Raw genomic sequence first — 23702 nt, forward strand, 5'->3', positions numbered from 1 at the left:
TTGGTACAAAAAAAACTAAACGTTAACTTGCACCAAAGCACATACCAGCTTGTATCTCCATATTTTCCATCCCTCCCCCCCCCCCCCCCCAAGTGATTTACAACCTTTTCAAATTCTATTAGGCTGTATTTCATGGAAAAGAGTAATCTTACACAAAATAATAAATTTTACAAGTTTTTTTACTTATTGATGTGGCATCTACCATATTATTGAAGTCAACAATACTACAAATCCATAATTATTATCCAAAAATTTATCTAAAAATATCAGTAGATGATCCAAATTTAATTGATACATGGAATCCAAAACACATGATTTAAGTCTCAACCCTTCATTCCCAATCTAGGCCATTTTCCTGACACAATTTCTGGCCATGTAGACTTTTCCAAAATTTATTTGTTTGGATAGATGTTTCCATCATGGAATGGGCTCAACCAACAATGACATCGCCTGGTCTTTGTCATTTCCATCAGGAGCCCCATGGCCATCTCCATCTTGGTAAATGAAATGTGAAACCCTAGCAAGGTTTATTGCAAGTCTAATAAAAGAATGAGGGAGACAAGAGTCTTCCAACACATCTTCAGTAATCTTTTTCCAAGTTTCATCTATTTGATACCATATGTAATCTCGAGCAACTTCCTCAGATGCCCCAGTTTCTCTCATGTAACATTGCACTGATTTCAATATGTCTCCTCTCTCAATCTCAGCCTGTGAATATAAAACACAAACTTTCAAGCAATAAAAAACCTAATTTATAAGTAATTTAAGTTTAATTTTCTCATAGAAAATGGACTCTAGCTAGGCCTAAGTCTAAATAATGTGTATTGCCAAACAAAACCAAGTCATACTTGTTGGGATTGCCAAAACTATGGGAATCACAACATGTGTCCCTTTTATTCCATGTCTGGTGTTGGGTGTGGGGGGATTAGGTCTTATCTCTCAAATGGAGGCTGAAGACAGATAAATAAATTAATACTGTTATGATTTTCACATTTGTTACCATTCTTTACTTATTATATGATATGTCAATATTGTATTAATAGTACAGAGTAGTTATATGACTTAATAAATCAATACAATGTTGAATAACTTCTAATACATAAAGATGGTTACCATAGTGTTATTGTAAATAATACCACCCTAATATGGTTTGTCTTATACATCCCTATCAAATTATCACCCAATGATAAGACACAAGGGTCTTGCTAAATCTCAAAATATTTATAATTTCAATGCACTTTTTATATATATCAAAATACTTTCACATATTTCAATAAACTTTTTCAATACTAATAAATAATAGTCCTTTTGTTTTTACCATTTTCCAAAATGGTTTGGCTTCTTTTAAATTAGCAGAGAGCATTTGGGTTTGATAGGTTTATTTTGATATCGATTTCAATGATCTGAATCGTTCATTATTTAAGATTTATTGAGTAGAATATTTATACAAAAAATCAAGATGATCGGATATCGACAGTTATATGTTTGAATAAAATTTGTATTATAAAAAATTAATGGTTATTGTGGGGACATATTTTTTGAATACCAACACGTGGCATGGTGACGCCGACGTGTCAGCCGAGGTGCCACGTGCCCTGGTAGTTAAGCCGAGGTAATCTCGGAGAAGCCGAGGTAATCTCGGAGAAGCCGAGGTAATCTCCGAAGATAAGGGACAAGAGTCCTAAGGCAAAAAGGGGACTTAGTTAAGATAAGGATAAAGCTCTTAGGGAGTTTATCTCTATCTCTTAAAGAGTCCAGAGTAAGCACTAAGATTGGAGTTCATAGAAGTCATACTTCTAGTTGGACTTGGATTGAGTACATTATAAAAGAAAGGCACCCCCGTGGGTCTAAGGTATGTAATTCATACTTTGAGTATTCAGTTTAATACTTGATTATCCTTGAGAATCAGACTGACTTGATCGTCGGAGTGCCCCCGGGTGGAAGAACCACCGCCGGAGCTTTTCTTTTCTGTTACAGGTTGCTGGAGCCATCTATTCTGCCGGTGCTTAGCTGCTGATCACTAAACGGGCAGTGTGGTCAGATTTTTACCCACACAATTTGGCGCCGTCTGTGGGAACGAAGGAAGAATAGATGGCCAGTAACGGACAGCAAGGAAACGCTGGGGACGATGCTCCTTCTGGAAGCAGCAGACCGATTAACCTTGACGCCGAAGGAGGCAATCACAATACAGAAGCCCGTGACCAGGGTCACAGGGAGAACAACGATATCCAGGAAGGTGACACAACAAAAAGATCAAGCCAAGGAAAATACTACAATGAAGACAACCTCCAGGTATGGAGGGACAGGTGCCTACGCAGAGACGAGGAAGTAAAGGAATTAGCAAACAAGTTGGCGGACCTCCAGTCGGTCGTCAACTTCATGATGCAGAACAATGTTATGCAACCACCATACCCGCTGCAAGATACGCCAATGCCAGCAACCAACACCCAGAAGGGTGGAGGAAAAACAATCCCCGAGGTCCCTCAACATACCAGGAGCGGAAGGCATTCTCACCGGCCTTCCAGGGAAGTCGGACGAGAAAGGCCGAGGCAAGAAGAGTCCCGAAGGACGCAACACATGAAGAATCCAGACCCCAAAGAACATCGACATGTTCAGGGGCAAGTACTCCACTTTGACACAACCCATGAAGAGAGAACCAAACGGACCCACCTCGAGGCCGAGAGCAGTATACCAAAAAGACTAAAATCAAAAGACAGCCGAGCTCCAGGGAGGAGCAAAGAAGACTTAAGGGACTACCTCAAGAGGAGGCAGCAAAATGCAGAGGCCGAGGTAAACTCCCCAGTAAAACCGAAGACAGCCTTCTCGGTAGAATTGGACAAATTCGAACCACCCAAGAGGTTCAGTATGCCGAGGTTCCAAATCTATGATGGTAAGTCAGATCCAAACTTTCATGTTGGGCTATACCTAAATTCAATGGCACTATACAGCGGGAACGAACCATTGCTCTGCAAGGTATTCCCCTCATCCTTTGGGGAAATTGCATCTGATTGGTTCCACAAGTTACCGAAAGGAAGTATAAAGACATGGGAAGGCCTGGCCGAGATGTTTGTGGCCAGGTTCGTGACCAACAAGCTGCAACCCCTGAGGGTTGATGCTTTGATGGCTCTAAGAATAACCAAGGAAGAAGGCCTTAGGGCCTATGCGAAGAGATACTACGAGGTGTTCAACCGAATACCTGAATGCAACCAGGAAGTAGCAGTCGTGTCTTTCAAGAACGGCCTGAACGATGACTGCCCACTACGGAAGTCTTTGGCAAAAACATTGCCAAAGAGCATGGTGGAACTCATGGCAAGAATTGAGAAATACGCCAGGGCCGAGGAAGATACGTCGGGAAACAAAGAAGTGAAGCAAGAAAAGGGAAACGGCTCACCGAAGCGAGGCCGAGTCAACAACGGACTCACCAGGCAAGAAATAGAATTAAGAAATAAACAGGCGGTAACCACGGTATTCCGGATCCCCATCCATAAAATCTTGGATCGGATTCGGAATCAACCATATTTCAGGACTCCAGAAAGAGCACCAGGGGAATTCATGGGAAAAAACGTCGGCAGACGTTGTGCCTACCACAATGAGGGAGGGCATCCAACTCAAGGTTGCAGGGCCTTAAAAGCACACTTGGAGGACCTAGTAAGGCAAGGCCTTCTGAGGGACCTGGTCGATGAGGCCAGAACAAGGGAAGAACAGGCAAGGTTGCCTCAAGCACCAGCAGCACCCCCTCCCCCAGCACAGCGACCACAGGCAGGAGAACCAAGGGTGGTCAATGTGATCCACTCAAGGATCAACGAAAACGAGGTCAGAGGAGAAACCCAGAGGGTAAGACATTTACAGCATATCCACCAAGTTGGGGACAAGAGACATCGGCCAGAAGAATGCCAAGGGCCAATGATAGCCTTTACCGAAGCCGACCTAGAACTGGTCCAACATCCGCATAATGATGCCTTGGTAGTATCCCTCCAGGTTGGGGAATGCCAAGTAAAACGCATCCTAATAGACCAAGGCAGCTCCTGTGACATCATGTACGTCAGATGTTACAGAGAGCTAGGCCTTCACCCCGATGACCTAGAGCAATCCAGCGGCCCGATGGTCGGCTTTAATGGAACGCCAACATGGCCACTGGGTGCAACAAGCTTAGAGGTACAAGCCGGCACTAAGAAGATCAGGACAGAATTCCTGGTCATTGACACACCCTCACCATACAACATCATCCTTGGAAGACCGTGGTTGCATGCAATGGGGGCAGTTCCCTCGACGTTGCATCAACTACTCCGGTTCCCAACGGAGCATGGGATTGAAGAAGTCAGAGGGGATCAACTACAAGCCAAAAATTGCTCCATGGCAGCAATAAAGTCCACCTGTAGTATACAGGAGCCAAAGAAAGCAGAAGTTGAAGATGGAGACATGGAAGTCCTGGAAGACGTCGGGAAAGAACCGACCGAGAAAAGCGAAGAAGCACTAAAGAAAATCTTCGTCCAGGAGGGCGACGAAGAACGATTTTTTCTTCTCGGCTCCGGCCTAGCCAAAGAAGAAGAAAAAGAACTAGAAGATTTTTTAAGGGCAAACATAGAGGCATTTGCCTGGACACCCTATGAAATGCCTGGCATTGACCCCGAGGTCACTTGCCACAGTTTGAATGTCGACAGATCGGCAAAACCAGTGATTCAACGAGCCAGAAGGCCGACGTTATTACACGTCGAAGCAGTGGAGGAAGAGGTAGACAAACTCCTTGAAGCCAGGGCAATCCGAGAAGTCCAGTACCCAACGTGGCTGTCCAACACAGTAGTAGTAAAGAAGAAAAATGGCAAGTGGAGGGTTTGTGTGGATTTTACCAGCCTCAACAAAGCTTGCCCCAAGGACAGTTTCCCTCTGCCCAAAATCGACCAACTGGTTGACGCCACTTCGGGACACGAAAGGATGAGTTTTTTAGACGCATACAGAGGGTACCACCAGATTGCTATGTACCCTCCAGATGAGGAGAAGACCGCGTTCATCACCCCGAAAGGCCTGTACTGTTATAAGGTAATGTCTTTTGGGCTGAAAAACGCAGGAGCAACCTATCAGAGGTTAGTAACAAAGATGTTTAAACATCTGATCGGCAAAACAGTAGAAGTTTACATTGATGACATGGTCGTAAAGACCAAGGAGTCAAAAGGTCATCTTGCCGACCTAAAAGAGGTCTTTGACATACTCAAAAGATATCGGCTCCGACTCAACGCCGCAAAGTGTGCCTTCGGAGTTGGGTCAGGTAAATTCCTAGGCTATCTGGTAACAAGAAAGGGCATAGAGGCCAGCCCAGACCAAATCAAAGCTATCCTAGAGCTACAGAGCCCAACATCGGCAAAGCAAGTCCAAATGCTCACTGGAAGGGCCGCAGCCCTGAACCGATTCATCAGCAGAAGCTCGGACAAGTGCAGACCCTTCTTTAACCTGGTAAAAAAAGCCACAGACTTCCTGTGGACCGAAGAATGTGAAGCAGCCTTAGCCGATCTGAAAAAGTACCTGACCACAACCCCGGTCCTTTCTAACCCTGTTCCAGGAGAAGAATTATTTTTGTACTTAGCAGTCTCTGAACACGCAGTCAGTGCAGTGCTAATCCGCGAGGAAAAAGGGGAGCAGAAAGCTGTCTATTATGTAAGCAAGACTTTGGCTAACGCAGAAACAAGGTACCTACCACTGGAAAAATTAATGCTAGCCTTGGTAATGGCCTCAAAGAAACTAAGCCATTACTTCCAGGCACACAAGATTGTGGTTCTAACAGAGCACCCATTGAAGTCCTTATTACATCAAGGAGACTTAACAGGAAGGATAGCAAAATGGGCAGTAACACTGGGACAGTTTGACCTAGAATTCAGGCCAAGAACAGCAATAAAGGGCCAAGTTTTGGCCGACTTCGTCGCAGAACTCACACCTGAAGCCATCGCACCTCAGGCTCCGTCGAGCCGAGATGAGCATCACCCCGACAAACAAAAAGAAACCCAGTCAAAGACAAAACAGCAAGAGAAAGAAAGGCTCAGACCATGCAGCATCTACATCGGCGATTCGTTCAGACTATATGTCGATGGAAGTTCAAACCGCCAGGGAGCAGGAGCAGGAGTACTGCTGATATCTCCAGATGGAGAGATTGTAGAACAATCCATCCGACTGGGGTTCAAAGCCTCCAATAACGAAGCAGAATACGAGGCATTAATTGCAGGACTAAAGCTAGCAGCAGCAGCAGAGGCAGACGAGGTAATTGTTTTTTGTGATTCGCAATTAATTGTTAACCAGTCAACAGGAGAATTTGCAGCCAGAGACGAAAGAATGTCGGCATATGCAAAGGAAGTCATCCGACTGGCGGCCCTATTTCAGAACTGCAGATTACTCCAAGTCAGCCGAGATGACAACACCCATGCCGACGCATTAGCCAACCTGGCCAGTTCAATTCAAACTGGAAAAACAAGGACAATTATGATCGACTACATGTCGGCCCCGAGTATAGATAAACAGAGCACCGAACAAGAAACAATGTGCGTGGGCCTTGGACCAAGCTGGATGGATGCACTCATTGCGTTCCTAAAAGAGGAGAAGCTGCCAGAAGACCACAAAGAAGCACATAAAATTAGGCTGAAATCCGCCAGATTCAGCCTAACAGCGGAAGGCCATCTTTACAGGAGGTCCTTCACTGGACCACTTTTAAGGTGCGTACACCCTTTGCAGGTTGAAGATTTTCTTTATGAGATCCATGAAGGAATTTGTGGAAGCCATGCCGGGGGCAGATCGTTAGCCCATCGGGCCATTACCCAGGGGTATTGGTGGCCCTACATGCAAAAGGATGCCGAAGCCTATGTAAAGAGATGTGAGCAATGTCAAAGGTTTGCACCTTTGATACATCAGCCAGCTGCCGACCTAAACCCAGTATCCAGCCCCTGGCCGTTTGCCCAATGGGGCATGGATCTGGTGGGACAACTTCCCCAGGCAACTGGGCAAAGAAAATATTTACTGGTAGCAACGGACTACTTCACAAAATGGATAGAGGCAGAACCTCTTGCCAAAATCCGAGATGTGGATGTCAAGAATTTTATTTGGCGAAACATAATCACCAGATTTGGGATTCCAAGAGCAATAGTTGCCGACAACGGAACACAGTTCGACAGCAAACTTATCAAAAACTTCTGTGCGAAATTCAAGATCAAAAACTATTTCTCAACTCCAAGTTTTCCTCAAAGTAATGGGCAAGCAGAGGCGTCCAACAAAGTAATCCTGGATGGGATAAAGAAGAGGCTCCAAGCAGCAAAGGGAAAGTGGGTGGACGAGCTGCCCAACGTACTTTGGGCATATCGGACCACGCCGAGAAGATCAACGGGAGAATCCCCTTTTGCCATGGCCTATGGCACAGAAGCAGTCATCCCATTGGAGATCGGCATCCCAGGGATCAGAACCCAGGGAGTAGAGAATGGCACCAATGACATACTCTTAGCCCGAGACCTGGATCTACTGGAAGAACGAAGAGAGAAGGCTGCAATTCAGCTTGCAGTATACCAGCAACAGCTTGCCAGAGCTTACAACAAGAAGGTTAATCCAAGGGATTTTCAAGTTGGCGACTTAGTCCTAAGAAAAGTCGTCGGAAACAAGAAGGATCCCAGGGAAGGCAAGCTTGGCCCGAACTGGGAAGGACCCTACAGAGTTACTTCAGTATTGGGCAATGGAGCATATCGGCTTGAAGACAATGAGGGCAAAGCACTACCCAGACCTTGGAATACTTGTAACTTGAAATTCTTCTATCATTAGATAAACATCGTTGTTTGGCCGATATTATCAATAAAGTCTTTTCAGAATTCTCTCAACACGTATGATTAATGGTTATTGAAGACATATCAAACTCAGGCAAACTAAGCCGATATAATTCCTTGATCCACTTGTTAAAATTTGTAGCAATTTACAAGTTGGAATCAAGCTGATTCCTTATCTTCACTTGTTGAAATTTGTAGCAATTTACAAGTTGAAGTTAAGCCGATATTATTCCTTGATCCACTTGTTGAAATTTGTAGCAATTTACAAGTTGGAATCAAGCTGATTCCTTATCTTCACTTGTTGAAATTTGTAGCAATTTACAAGTTGAAGTTAAGCCGATATTATTCCTTGATCCACTTGTTGAAATTTGTAGCAATTTACAAGTTGGAATCAAGCTGATTCCTTATCTTCACTTGTTGAAATTTGTAGCAATTTACAAGTTGAAGTTAAGCCGATATAATTCCTTGATCCACTTGTTGAAATTTGTAGCAATTTACAAGTTGGAATCAAGCTGATTCCTTATCTTCACTTGTTGAAATTTGTAGCAATTTACAAGTTGAAGTTAAGCCGATGTTATTCCTTGATCCACTTGTTGAAATTTGTAGCAATTTACAAGTTGGAATCAAGCTGATTCCCTACCTTCACTTGTTGAAATTTGTAGCAATTTACAAGTCGAAGATAGGCCGAGGTTATTGCGTAAGTTCTCATAGCAATATGTGGGTTGTCTGAACCCTAGAGAAGATGCTTAACACTTGTTGAAAGTTGTAGCCATTTACAAGGTTATGTTAAGCCGACGTATGATCACCCGCTGAGGTATACAGAAAATTAACGGGTCGATGCAAAGGTTAAGCATATTATTTAAACACTTGTTGAAATTTGTAGCAATTTACAAGTAGGTTAGAACGAAATCATTGTTTAAATACTTATTGAAAACTTAAAAGATGGCGAAAGTATACATTGAGTAGTATATGTTTAGTTCTTGACAGAATTTATACAAGGTTTGCAGGTCAGTATCTTGCCGAAGTAAAAGCCTTGCAGTTATACCCAGGGTATGTAGCCCCGAGAAGATTGCACAAAGAAAGCATGCAAAAATTTCTAAGTATAGAACTATGCAGAAGCAAGCAACAGAACATCACAAGATCAAAAATATCCATTGCAAGAACAGTTGCAATTACATACTGAAAAAGGCACATCGGCCATAAGAAGGAATGTACATTGTTCAGGAACTAAAAGAAAGAACAAAGTCCAAAATCCAGAAAAGAAAGAAGGGAAAATCAAGACTCTTGAACATCAGCAGCAGCAGAAACTGGAACCTCGGATGATTCAGCTGGAATATCCTCGGCCACCTTCTCCGCTCGTATCTCGGCATCTATCTCTGCTAAAGTTGTGTCAAGACTTCTGTCAGTCAGAAGAAGGTCAGATGATGGACACCCCTGAACAGGTTCCCTGGGCACTTCCTCAGCCTCATCACCCACTTCATCTTGAGTTAAGTCTAAAATTTGCTCAGCTGGAAAGGACTTGGCCTCAGTAGCGCCCTTGGGTTTTCTCACCAAGGCTTCACCTTCATCTTTCTCTTCGTCTTCACCCTCAGCTTCTACCTCGGTCTCTGATTCATCCTCAGCTTGACTTGGAGGAAGAAATGGTAGAAGATTAGCATCAACTTGGCGCAATGGCGAGTCAGCAGGGAGATCAAGCTTCTTTATCAGAGACATCCAACCAAGGGAAAATCCCCTGTTGCATGCCTGCCTGACTTGAAGTTTGTATTCTTCTGCAACGTCGGCCATGCCTTGAGCATAGGCCTTTTCATCGGCCTCTTTGACTTCGGCCTCCTTGGTGGCCAAAGCTTGTTGAAGTTCTTTTTGCGCTTGGACCTTCTGAGCCTCGGCCTCCCTTTTCTCGGCTTCAGCTACTTTTTTAACGGCCTCAGCAGCTTCGGCCTTCTCAAGAGCTAAGGTTTGGTTCTTCGTCGCAGCCTCGGCTTGATCCTCTAGTTTCCTCATTTTTACTTCAAGAGCCCTTAATTCTCTCTTCATTGAGGTCGCTTCCCTTTTCATATCAACCAATCTTTGACGATTCTCAAAGGATTGCATTGAAAATGAGTGGGCATGTTGGATAGCCTGAATGCAAACAGAAGTATCAGAAAGTGTTCTCAGAAAGAAACAGAAGGAAAAAACACAAAAACAAATAGAAATACTTACTTGGGCAGAGTGTTGGAGCATCAGAGCGTAATTTTCATACTCACTGAACTTGGCATTTCGCTCCAAGTCATTCGGTAGAAGAAGAGCGGTACTAAGGGCGACAGCAACGTTGATATCATCAGTACTTTCACTAGCCATGATAGGCCTATCCTCCAGAGAAAGATCAGGGGCCCATGGGACGTCGGGCTTCTTTGAAGCCGAGGTCGTCGCAGACGATGACCTTGGCCTCTTTGTTTGTGTAGATCCTGAGGGTTGGCCCTCAGCAGACCTTTTGGTTGAAGTAGAGGTCGATTTTTTGCTTTCAGCTAGCTTCGAAATCGGCAAAGCATCCTCAGCCTCGGCATCTGTAACCTTGGCCTTAGGCTGAGCCTTTTTTACCCTCTTCGGTTTGGATGGAAGCATTGATTGCGTTGCTGCGGCTTCGGCGTCAGCTGGAATGTCGGCAAGAAGATCTTGGACGACAGGCCTCGGACGAACCATCTCGGCAGTCTTTACTAACCTTCGTCGACGTTTACGTTCAGGAATTGGTATCAAGAAGGGGGCCGAAGTTGATGGAAGATCGGCTGGGTCAGATGTGGACTCTTGATCTGTCCGAGAGGTAGAAGCAGTTAAGGTTGTGGCTGTTGGTGGAGAGAGACTCTTCTTCCTTTTTCGAGGGACGTCGGGTAAAATGGATCTGTGTGTGGGGACAAAGTTTAATAATACTGGGGCTTTTCGTTTAAGGATTGGAAGACCAAGAAGTGTTCTCAGATCTGGTCCTGGGAAGAAGGATTGACGAAAATTTTTCGGTGGTTGATGAAGATCTGCAAAGAATCAGATGTCAGAAACAACAAAAGTATTTAAGTGTTGAATGAAAACAACTAAGTGTTGACTCAGGGCTCTTACTCTTGCCCTCTGTAAGTGTTCGAGGAAGAGGGTAAAGGTGGACATCTTCATCTGGGCCAAATTCCCAATTTCCAGAGGCAATAAGATAGTCATCTCCAGCCCCCTTGTTGGAGTCTGGAAGGTCGGCTATAATCTTGTACTGAGTGGATCTCGGCTTAAGGTAATATACAAAACCCCTATCCTTCAGATCAAGAGGGCACATGGTATAACAATATTGAAGGTCGGCGAGGGTGATTCTGAGGTTTTCTTGCCTAGCTAAGGCTATAATACCATTAATTATCCTATAGGAATTGATAGTAAGTTGCATGGGGTTTAGCTTATAGAAATAGAGAACTTGACGAAAAAGGGGATCGAGTGGAAGCCGAAGTCCACATTCGATAAAAGCAACTACTGGAAAAGGCATTGTATGGTCTGTAGGCACGATAGTGTCATTATCCCCAGCCAGCTTAAGATGAACGTCGGCTGGGATAGAGAATTCTTGCCTAAAGTATTCAAGACTTGTTGGGGTATTTACCCTGTGCCTCCACATACCCATTGTGTCGACCTAAATTAAGAGGAATATGTTTCCGAAGACGGGCGTTTTTCAGGTTTCCCTAAAGATTAAGGGTTCTACAGACAAATCCCAAATCTACGAACTATTAAGATAAAGATTGAGGGCACAGATCTGGGGCAGATACAAAAAAGAGAAAACAAAAACGAGGTTTCAGATTCAAGAACAGAGGTATAATTTTCAGAAACAATAGAGGTACAGGAAAAAATCAAGAACAGCGGCGAAAAGAATGATAGAAAAGCATAGAAATTCAAAATACAAATAAATCCCAGACCTCGAGTAAGATCAGTAATGGCAACAGACTGACAATAGCGCATAAAGAGAATGAAAGAAATTAAAGGAAGGGGACTTACCAGGAGAAGTGAAGCCAAGGCAATACTCGTCGAACCCAGAAACCAGTTGCGACAGCAAAAAAGGCTTTGCAAGAAATACGGGACTAAGAACAGTTCCAGAGAAGGAATTGAAGCAATGGTAGATTTGAAGAGGAAGAACGAGCTTTCGGAAGAGAAAGAGTAAAGAAGATGAAAAGAAAAAGTGAAGAAAAGATAGAGGCAAAAGAAGTTTTGTCAAAAATTTGAAACGGCGGCAAAAATAGGGCAATTATTGCGCCTAGGGTAACGCACGCGTCAGACGGCGCAGACGAAACGAACAGACAGCTTCCAGGCACGTCACTAACACGCTCCAATAAAGACGAAACACGTGGAAGGAACAGTTAGACATGAATGACAGCTCATGTGCATAGGGGAGTACGACCGAAGCCACGTTCTCCGAAGAGAACACGTCGGCTGAAAGAAGATAATCTTGGCAAAGCAGTCTTCTTGAGCCATTATTCAGAAAGGAAGTGACAAAAAATTCGGAATAGGTTCCATCACCTCAGAATGCCGAGGTAATAGAACCTAGGGGGCAGTTGTGGGGACATATTTTTTGAATACCAACACGTGGCATGGTGACGCCGACGTGTCAGCCGAGGTGCCACGTGCCCTGGTAGTTAAGCCGAGGTAATCTCGGAGAAGCCGAGGTAATCTCGGAGAAGCCGAGGTAATCTCCGAAGATGTCGGAGTCCGAAGATAAGGGACAAGAGTCCTAAGGCAAAAAGGGGACTTAGTTAAGATAAGGATAAAGCTCTTAGGGAGTTTATCTCTATCTCTTAAAGAGTCCAGAGTAAGCACTAAGATTGGAGTTCATAGAAGTCATACTTCTAGTTCGACTTGGATTGAGTACATTATAAAAGAAAGGCACCCCCGTGGGTCTAAGGTATGTAATTCATACTTTGAGTATTCAGTTTAATACTTGATTATCCTTGAGAATCAGACTGACTTGATCGTCGGAGTGCCCCCGGGTGGAAGAACCACCGCCGGAGCTTTTCTTTTCTGTTACAGGTTGCTGGAGCCATCTATTCTGCCGGTGCTTAGCTGCTGATCACTAAACGGGCAGTGTGGTCAGATTTTTACCCACACAGTTATTCTTGAAATTATATTTGTAATCTATTTTTTTAAAACAAATATAATTCAAATATATATCTACCGATATGGTTCAGATCACTGAAATCGGTCCAAAAATGATCGTAACAAACCTAAATACTCTCTCAAGTTGAGAGGAGAACTTGAGATAAGCCAAACCCTTTCTCAAAAAATAATTGTCTCATTATTACTCTCTTTATCCCATTCTAACCTAATATGGTTTAATTCCATGACATTATATATAATCACATTCATGGTCCCATGCTATTATCATCACATTCTCATTTCATCCATTTCCTCTTAAATTAATAGATGTGCTATGAAAATAAAAAAAATTCACAAAATAAGATGGAGATGTGAGATAAATGATGAATCCCTCGACACTTAAATTGATGGGCAAATTACACTAACAGTCCCTATAGTTTGGGGCTCGTGTCACTTTGGTCCCTAACTTTTCAATTATGACACATTTGACCATGAATTTTGAATCTTGTTCCAAATAAGGACAATTGAAGATACTATTGTTTAATTTCAAGGGTAAAATTGTCAATTTAATAAAATATAAACTAATTTGACAAAAATAAATGTCAAAAAAATATTTTTATTTTTTTAAAAATTATTTTTATCCACCAATGATAAAATTATGTAAAATTGATAAAAATTAATAAAAATTATATGATTAATTTTTAAAAAATAATTTCACATGATCATCATTCAAACACATAATAAAAATTAATTTGGTAAAAAAAAAAAATAAATGTCTAAAAGATTTATCAATTTTACATAATTTTATTTTTATTGGGTAGAAATAATTTTTAAAAATTCAAAAATATTGTTTGACATTTATTTTTATCAAATTGGTTTATATTTTATCAAATTGACGATTTTACCCTTAAAAAAATCTAATGATATCTTCAATTGTCCTCATTTGGAATAAGATTTAAAATTCACGATCAAATGTGTCACAACTGAAAAGTCAAGTACATAAACCCCAAACAGTAGAGACTATTAGTGTAATTCATCCTAAGTTAATTACTTCTAAATTAATCTAAGAATCAAATTGTGAAGTTGACTCAACAATGAAATGTATTGATATGCTAGAATGAATATATGTATACCTTTGAGGTTCCAAGATCATCAGTGAATCGAACAATCGTTGTTGACCAACGCATCATGTTTGAATGTTTAACTATGTAGTCTAAATGTTGTTTGGTGACGTGTTCATTTAGTGACAAGTAAGCATGGATCAATACAACAGAACAAGCTACTGAGATCCAAGCAATGCTCATGTATTCCTCAAGTGTTTGTCTACTTCCACTCTTTGATATCTCTGCTTCTGCCAAGTATGCATTGCACAGATCTGCCAACTGAAATAAACCATAATTTGTACATTTTTATATATTCATAATTTTACTTTAAAATTGAAATTTAATCAATATATAGATCTGACAATGCACCATTTTAATCTCAACCCACCCTTCTCATTCCGGATAATTTTTCTTTTTTGAAAAACTTTATGAGTACATAGACTATTCATAATTTATTACACAATTATGTGTAGTGAGTACATAATAATGATATTTGCTAGAATATATACATTAATTGATCATAAATTGATTGAATGGGAATTAATTAAGTAGTTTCCATTGGAAAGACATCACTTCTATATAAGGAAATTATGGAGTTCGAATCTCAAAAGATAAATCAATAATTTAATATTTCATTTCTCAATCCCTTGAGGCTAATGTAGGACTTAATTCGCTAATTACATTTTTTTTTATTTGGCAAAATGGGTAGGCGGGGCCCAATAAGCACGTAATAACAATTTTATTTAGAAAAATGTTTGGGATTCCGTTGGGGATGACCCTCACACTCTCAAAGTGATCCTGGTCCTCCATGTATGTATGGGGTCCACTCATATATGTGTGAGATCCAAATCTTGAGTGATCCAGATTTATAAAGATCTTGTGAAGGTGAGAGTCTCAGTCATTACTATTTTATTTAAGCGTATTCATATGAGTCCTACTCATTGGGGGGATTCACAGTGCTCCCTCAAGAGGTACTTGAGCTATAATATGATCCCTACTCTACCAAGCGCAGTCTCATCCCTAAATTATATGGAAATTACTTGATATATGTAGAGCATGATGAGTAAGTTTAAAAAAATGAATAAAAGGGAAACAAATAATATTACTGCTTGCTTGCAATAGGATAAGCTATCAAATCCATGTTCCTATATAGAATGGTAAGCCAATTCGTTTATTGTGTTGAAAAGAGCAATGAAACCCATTCTCAGATGGCATGGAAGTTGGTCTGATGCAGAAATATCCCACCTGCATTCATCATCAAGTTAAAATAGTGATCACAATGATTATTAATTAAAATAAAAAAAAAGGGGCAAATAACACCTACAATCTCGATAAATTTGATTCTCGTAATTTTAACTGTGTCAATTGTATTATTGAATTTTTCATATCGTCACAATTTAATTCAATTGATAACAATCATTTAGTAATTAAACTAAAATTAAGGGGCAAAATAGTCAATTCATAATCTTTAAAATGGTTGAGGGTGCAGCGTGAAAAATGTGAAGAGTAGAATCTGAAACAATAATAAAATTAGAAGTCTTGTCTATGTTGAATCCAGAGATTATTAGAATAATAGAAAAATAAAAGAATTTTCTCAAGCTAAATGTATGTTATCAATCAAAAGCTACAAGCCCTAAGGCTTACAAGTAGAAGAGAATTTCTAAAACAACTAAAAAGGAAAATAAAATATTATGAAATAAAATAATAATTCTTGTAAAGTAAGCAATTCTAATTTTTGTAAAAAAAGAAAATAAATCAAATAGAAAAACTAAATAAATGGAAAACTAAAAATTTAAACATTAACTAATACTGGTAGTTAAAATAAAAATAAAAATAAAAATGTAAATTTTTTTAATCCAATATTAATTCTAAAATAATAAGAATGAAGTATATAATTTTCTAAATTCAGTCTGCATCATAGGGTTGGCTCCAATTTCAAATGGTCAATTTCATTTTGAACGGATCAACTTTCTTAATGGATATTATCAATTGAATTAAATTAGTACAATATGAAAAAAAAATAAAGGATAAAATTAATACAATTGAAACTACATAGATCAAATTAACACAATAGATAAATTATAAAGATTGCGAGTATAATTTATCAAAAAAGAATACACTTAAAGTTGTGAAATTAAGAACCTTTCTATGGCATGAGTGAAGATCTTGAGCTCATCCAAAGAACCATAAACATCATAAATATCATCAACTACTGTGACTACTGCAATGATCTTGGCAACTGCTTTCCTGCAATTACTGAGTTGAGGTTCAGAGGCCATTCCCAAACCCCATAAGTAGCTCTCAACCAATCTATCTCTTGAGAACTCCAATCTATCTTTGAGCCCCAAATCCTTCCACCACCTATATGAAGGTACAAGAGAAGTTAGTGTCTCTTCTCTCTCTCTCTCTCTCTCTCTCTCTCTCTCTCTCTCTCTCTCTCTAATTCTGCCCCCCTTGGAATGACAATTTTGAAAAAAATAAAAGATTCTAAAAAGTAATAGATTAATAACATTTTGTACCTAAATTATGTACTTCCAAACATTTCAATTTTACTTTTAAAGTTTAAATGTGTGTCAAAATCTTCTTCATGGTTGATGACGCCGGTACTCATTATCTGAGTAATGGGTATTTTTAGAACAAAAATTACACATCAACAAAAAGAACAGTTAATTACACATTCGGTACCTAAATTATATGTTTGGTATTATTTTGGTGTCAATTTTCAATGGATTGATCTTTTTCCCAATGAGATTTATTTTCTATTCCAAAAATACTTATGATTCTGACGATAAATAATAACAGCGTTGTACATAAAAATCACTTTTAAAACATAGTTGAGACTTCCTATGAAATTGACACAATTGAAATGTAAATAATTTATTAAGTATTTTCACATTACCAACTCAAGATACTAATGTGGTGCTCCTGAACTAATAGGAGCACTAGTACCAGGATGAGTGAAAGACTTGACCAACCTTGGTTAGTTAAATAGGAGAAAAGGTCAGTCCTATTCATTATTATTTATTTATTTTTGTATAGTCTCATTGGTTAACAGCAAGATGTGCAAAAATCATTTTCCTTATCAAGGACTAAAATAATACAAAGGGCATAGATTAGGGACTAAAAGTATAATAACAAAAAGCAAAAAGAAGACTATTTTTTGGGTTAATTACACTTTTTAGTTATATAGTTTTCAAATTTCACTTTGGTTCTTATAGCTTTAAATTGAATAATTTGATCTCTACACTTTAAGTCCAGTTTCAGTTTGGTCATTTTATCCAATTTTTGTTAATTTTTATACGTGTCACTATTAAAAATTGACAAGTGTCTCAAATTTGTTAATTTTAATATCAAATTTGAATTGAAAGATTAGATTGAAACTGGATTGAAAGTATAAGGAACAATTTGCTGAATTCGAAACTATAGGGACTACTATGAAATTTAGATCAAACTAATTTTGTCTCTATCAAGTTCAAACTGATAAAAAATACCTTGTGAGGTCTGCTAAATCTTTCTGGTGAACAGATTGAACAAAGTTGTAGTCCAACTTAGCTAGTTCAAGCAAAGCAACAACCTTATCATCTCTCTCTTCATATACATCAATGTACCACCTAGCCTCAGACCTAGTCATTTGCCATTGTCGAGGAAGCTCCAAAGCTCTGCTAATTTCTCGACCCAAGACTTTGTTACTCTTAAGAATACTATGATGTTTCATTTTCTTGAGATGAAAGGTTGTGAATATTTTTGCCTCTTCCATGGTGTGTTCACCATGGATGCCAAGAAAAGAAGCTTCATACAAACTTAACATGCCCTTTAATGTCCTCACAAATGCTTGGTTTGAAATTCCCATCGTTGTCTTTGAATCGATTGAAAATGTCTATGCAATACCCAAAATTCAAAGAGTTAAATATATTTGTTAGTACAAGTAAAGAAAAATGAGTAAATTACAGTTAAACTACAATATATTTACATTTTGTTCTAATGAATTTCAAAATTCAACAATTAATTATGTCAGAGTATTATCTTGTTACCTATGAAGGATGGATATTGCAATAAACATGTCGTGCCCATAAAGGGTACTGCTACTTCATGCCATACTTCTGCACACGTATTGAATATACAAAACATTTTCTAATTTTATCTTCTTAATTTTTGCCGTACAAGAAAAAACACTTTCCGTGACCAACATTTTGGTTGCGAAAAGTACCATATTTGGTCGCTAAAACCTTTTTGCGATCAAAATATGTTCGTCGCGAGTTGGTCGCTAAAGCCTCGTCACAGATAGTTTTCTGCGACCAAAAAAGCCTTTGGTCGCTAAAAGTGACCATTCGCGACCAACTTTTTTGGTCACGGAAAGTCCAATTCATATAAGCCAAAAGTAAACTTTTAGCGACCAAAGATAAGTTGGTCGCAAAAAGTCAGCGCCTTGACCCAAAAAAATAATTCTTTTGTGCTGCCTGGGACTTGAACTCTTGACCAAGGAGTCACCATGCACCCAATCTACTCTACCAATAACATGTTTCTTGTTCACATTTGGCAAACAATATATATAACCCATAAAAATTGGGTTATATATTATTTTATAAAACTTTTAATGCCTAAACAGAAAAATAACATGTAATTACAGTAGTATAATTTTTTTTAAAATTTATCCCACCATAACTTTCCGCAACCAACTTTTTTTTTTGGTCGCCAAAGGGTAATCTTCCGCGACCAAAAAAGCCTTTGGACGCCAATAGTATACTTTCCGCAACCAACTTTTTTTTTTAGTCGCCAAAAGGTGATCTTCTGCAACCAAAAAAGCCTTTTGTCACCAATAGTATACTTTTCGCAACCAACTTTTTTTTTTGGTCACCAAAGGGTAATCTTCCGCGACCAAAAAAGCCTTTGGTCGCCAATAGTATACTTTCAGCGGCCAACTTTTTTTTTTGGTCGCCAAAGGGTATACTTTCTGTGACCAACTTTTTTTTTGGTCGCCAAAAGGTGATCTTCCGCGACCAAAAAAACCTTTGGTCGCCAATAGGTATACTTTTTGCTACCAACTTTTTTTTTGGTCACCAAAAGGTGATTTTCCGCGACCAAAAAATTGTGGTCGCCAAAAGGTAAATTTTGGTCGCAAAAAGTGGACTATTTGCGACCAAAAAAAATAGGTGGTCGCCAAAAGTGTTTTTTCTTGTAGTGGTATCATAAGCATATCTAGTATATACTCAAGCCATACCGTACATCAGTCAAAATAATATTTTTCTTCTAATACAGATGTAAAATTAGTTTCATTGGCCTATTTTGGGAATGAAGTTAAAAGTCAATTTTTTGGCCTTTTTTTTTTTAAAAAAAAAAAAAGTGTAAAAAAATAAAAAAGTGATGTGACTCAAAAAAATTAAAAAATCAACTTTTTGGCTTTTCACCCAATTGTTAAAATAAGCCATGCTTGGCATGATTTTAAAATTAAATTTATGGTTTGTAAATTATTTTATATAATAATATTTATTTTTGATTTATATCTTTACTTTAGGTATTAAATTTGAATTGCAAGTTGGATCCTAACAAAACTAAACTAGTTAACTAAGTTTTGTATTATTCCAAATTAAAATTAAATATTTGTCTACAAATATAAAATTACCCCAGTATCTTATTATTATTATTATTATTATTTTGAATTTTACCGTATCGACCGGTACATACTTCATTGTTTGTTGGAGTAACCCTTTTTACTATTATTTGGGTTGTACCTTGAGAGACCTTGTGTCCATGTTGTCTCAGTATCCTAAACCTGAGAGCTGTTGCATGAAGGCCTTCTTGCTCAATATACGCATCATCATTGTTTGTGCTTCTTATGAGAGTACCAAGAGCAATGTTGATCTCCTTCTCAAAATGATAACTTAACCCAAGCCTATCAATATTGTCAATCATCTCTAGCTTGGCCAATGGTTTAATATCTTCATTTTCAACCAACTTCTTCACATTGTCAATCATCTCTAGATCCTCTCTGTTACATGTTTGGAATGAAGATCTCTATTTCAATATAGAAAAGGTGTAAAAAATTAACTATCATAATTGAAAGTGAAAGATTAAAATAAAACTTTAATGAAAGTATAAAGAAACTAAATACAACTAAAAAAAAAATGTTATACTTGACAAGTAATATATGGAAGCCTTCATAGTTTTAATTACACTTCCCAAAAAAAAAAAAATGGAATAAAGAAGAAGAAAAACATGCGAATCATTATATATATACCTTGTAATTATTATCTAGTGATTGCAGCAAATCGTAATCCCAGATACAAGGTGGATAGGATTCAGACCCCCTCTGGACTATAGCATTCATTTGAGCAGTCAAATTGACCTTTTTGTCCCTACTCAGCTTGTAAACACAGCCCAATTTCCTTCTTGAGATATGTGAACGATTGAAGAAATGAAAGTTTGAAGAAAGATTCAGATTAGCAAGAATAGTAGCCATATATTGGGATGCTATGATTAATGTCTATCTACTCCTCAACTCTATTTATATACCAACCTTTTCTTCTCTATTTGGTTTTCAATCAAGTTTAGAGACAAAAAAACGAGTTATGGATGTAAATATATTTTATGATATTATACATACAATAATCTTCGCAATTTAAAGTTGTAAATTATCATAATTTTTACAAACAATAATACGAAAAACAAATAAAATATCTAGATCTGCTATGTAAAAGTTTTTAGTAATCCAAAGTTGATTGAACATTTGGAAAAGATTTTTTTTTTTGGACCCTCTTTTGAATAAAATCTTATTAAATCTATAATTCATATGTCCCATATCATACCATAATGACTAAATAATTAAATTTAGTCTTACAACTCAATCAGAAAAATAATGTATATAAATGGATAAGATTTTTTGAAATGAATTCCATCAATAAAATTTTATAAAATCTAATCTATTCATATCTAGTTAGTATTTAATTTTAATACTCATAATAAAACTGCATGATTTTTTCATGTTCTTTGTAAGTAGGACCACTAAATACTCAACTCTCAATCATTTTTTCTCTGTTTATGTTTGTGCAAGATCTTGAGTAGGATCTTCCTATCCTTATGAAGAAGACCGTTAATTTCTCAACTCAAGTTAGTCTTCATTTGAGAAAAGTTAAAATAGTCTGTTTTTTAGTTTTTTTTGACTATTTTAGCATGACTTTTTTAGTCTCGTTTGATTTTTATTTTTGTCTTTTTTGACTTTTATCATTTGAATGTGATATTTTATCTTATTAAATTATGTAGCTAATTTTATCTTTTGTGCTTTTTTAACCAAAACATAGCTTAATAGGTTAGACCAACTTTTTCCCCTCTCTTTAGTTTTGTGCATGTTTATCAAAGTAGGACCGCTTTGTTTGGATTTTGGAGTTGGGATGGAATTTGTAGAAAGAAAAGAAAAAGCAAGGGAAAATTAAATAAAGATAAATTATAATTCAGTTTAAAATGACCAAATCTATACTATATATATAACCAAATGTAGTTGTTAAGTCAAAAGGCTCTAAAACTTGAATCCTAATTTCTCATAATTTTGAAGAAAAAAAAAAATTACATGGCACTTTCTTTCACCTCCCTTCCAACTCTTCAAGCCTTCTCACTCTCTCTCCCTATATAAAATATAAAAAAAACTAAAATATTCATCTATATCCATCACTAACAATAATATTTATCCCAAAATAATAAAATATTCATCCATTATCATCACACAATAATATCTATCTCACTCCCAATCTCAATTGAAAAAAAAAAACACCTCACAACTCCTACAACTTACACACACACGTTTCTCTATTCAGTTTATTCCAATAAAATTCAATCATTCTCTCATCTACCCATCTTTTGTTTCTCAAAATAACTCATCTTCTCCATTGTTACATTTTAAGGTCAGTGTAATATTATTTCTTATTTTATATGTATTTTTTTAATGTTTGTTATTTTGTATGTATATATATTTTTTTCTCAATATTTTTCAATTTATCTACACATCTTCCAAATGTATTTGTTAAGTCAAAAAGCTCCAAAACTTAAATCCTCATTTCTCATAATTTTGAAGAAAAAAAAAAAATATTACACGGCACTTTCTTTCACCTCCCTTTCCACTCTTCAAGCCTTCTCACTCTCTCTCCCTATATAAAATATATAAAAAACTAAAATATTCATCTATATCCATCACCAACAATAATATTTATTCCAAAATAAAATATTCATCCATATCCATCATCCACAATAATATCTATCTCACTCTTAATCTCAATTGAAAAAAAAAAAAAAAACCCCCCAACTCCTACAACTTCCAGACACACGTTTCTCTATGCAGTTTATTCTAATCAAATTCAATCATTCTCTCATCTATCCATTTTTTATTTCTCAGAATAACTCATCTTCTTCATTGTTACATTTTAAGGTTAGTGTAATATTGTTTCTTATTTTATATGTATTTTTTTAGTATTTGTTACTTTGTGTGTATATATTTCTTTTTCTCAATATTTTTCAATTTATCTACACATCTTTTCATCTTCTCCATTTTTATGCTCCTAATATTATTTCTTACTTTATATTTATTTTTTCAGTGTTTATTACTTTTGTATGTATATATATTGCCAATATTTTTCAGTTTATCTACATATCTTTTTATCTTCTCCATTATTACATTCAATTATTCTCCCATCTACTTATCTTTTCTCAAAATAACTTATCTTCTCGATTGTTATATTTTGATGATCTGTGAAAATCATTACAAGGTCAGTGCAATATTATTGGGTGTTTGTTACTTTGTGTGCATATATTTTTTTCTAATATTTTTCAGTTCATCTACACATCTTTTCATTTTTTCCATTTTTATGCTCCTAATATTATTTCCTACTTTATATGTATTTTTCCAATGTCTATTACTTTTGTGTGTGTATATTTTTTCTAATATTTTTCAATTCATTTACATATCTTTTCATCTTCTTCATTATTACATTTTGCATGATTTGGGCTTGCTTTTTTTTTTTTTTTTTTTAATTTGTGATTTGTGTTTGTTCTTCAATTTAATTAGATTTGAAACTCATCAAATATTGAATTTAATTTATTTTTTTTTATTTTATCTCATATCTATCACACCATCACACCCATTAATGGTTTCGGGTAAACTCTCGAAATCAATAAGATCAGCTATGCATAGAGTTAATCTCACATTTGTTCCTTCAAGCTCTCTCAAATGAGAGTTCTTCAAATCATCTGCAACCAATATACACCCAATTAAATACACACACACAAGACAGCTTCAAAACCTTAAACACAATTTCTCAATTTTAAAACTTTTAAAATTAAAAAATATATTTGGCTTAAAGTGATAGGTACATCTAGCAATATTTAAATTTAAAATTTTAGAATCTTTAAATTCTATCTAAACATATCTAATTTAAAATTTTGAATTTTTTTTTTACAATATTAAAAAAAATGGTTCAAATCTATTAGTGTATTATCTAAATTTTGAATTAACACACATGATATAATCTTACTGGATTTAACATTTAAATTTTAAAATTAACTAAAATGTCTAATTATATGATTCGAGGAATTCCAATACTTTATTCTGAATTTTCCATTTTTTTTTAATTTTTACAAAATTTAATGCTAAGTGTTGATTTTTTATTGCATATCCATGATTTTATCCAAAATTCTTTTTATGGCTATAATGATAACGATTGACTACCATCAATTTTAAAATTTTCTATCA

At 37.1% G+C, this 23702-nt stretch overlaps 1 protein-coding gene across 1 annotated transcript; it reads right to left on the reverse strand.

The window, feature by feature from the left end:
- Positions 1 to 272: 272 nt before the first annotated feature.
- Positions 273 to 19926, reverse strand: LOC114277390 (isoprene synthase, chloroplastic). Its single transcript, XM_082893636.1, has 6 exons — positions 19699 to 19926; positions 17461 to 17846; positions 16112 to 16330; positions 15076 to 15214; positions 14000 to 14248; positions 273 to 708 (listed from the first exon to the last, which is right to left on the reverse strand). Exons 1-4 carry the CDS (start codon positions 19717 to 19719, stop codon positions 15115 to 15117), a joined length of 726 nt encoding a protein of 241 aa, XP_082749762.1. The 5' UTR covers positions 19720 to 19926; the 3' UTR covers positions 273 to 708; positions 14000 to 14248; positions 15076 to 15114.
- Positions 19927 to 23702: the final 3776 nt, after the last annotated feature.

This window comes from Camellia sinensis, chromosome 11 (genome assembly GCF_055761805.1).
Source record: "Camellia sinensis isolate YWXY chromosome 11, ASM5576180v1, whole genome shotgun sequence".
Lineage (NCBI taxonomy): Eukaryota > Viridiplantae > Streptophyta > Magnoliopsida > Ericales > Theaceae > Camellia > Camellia sinensis.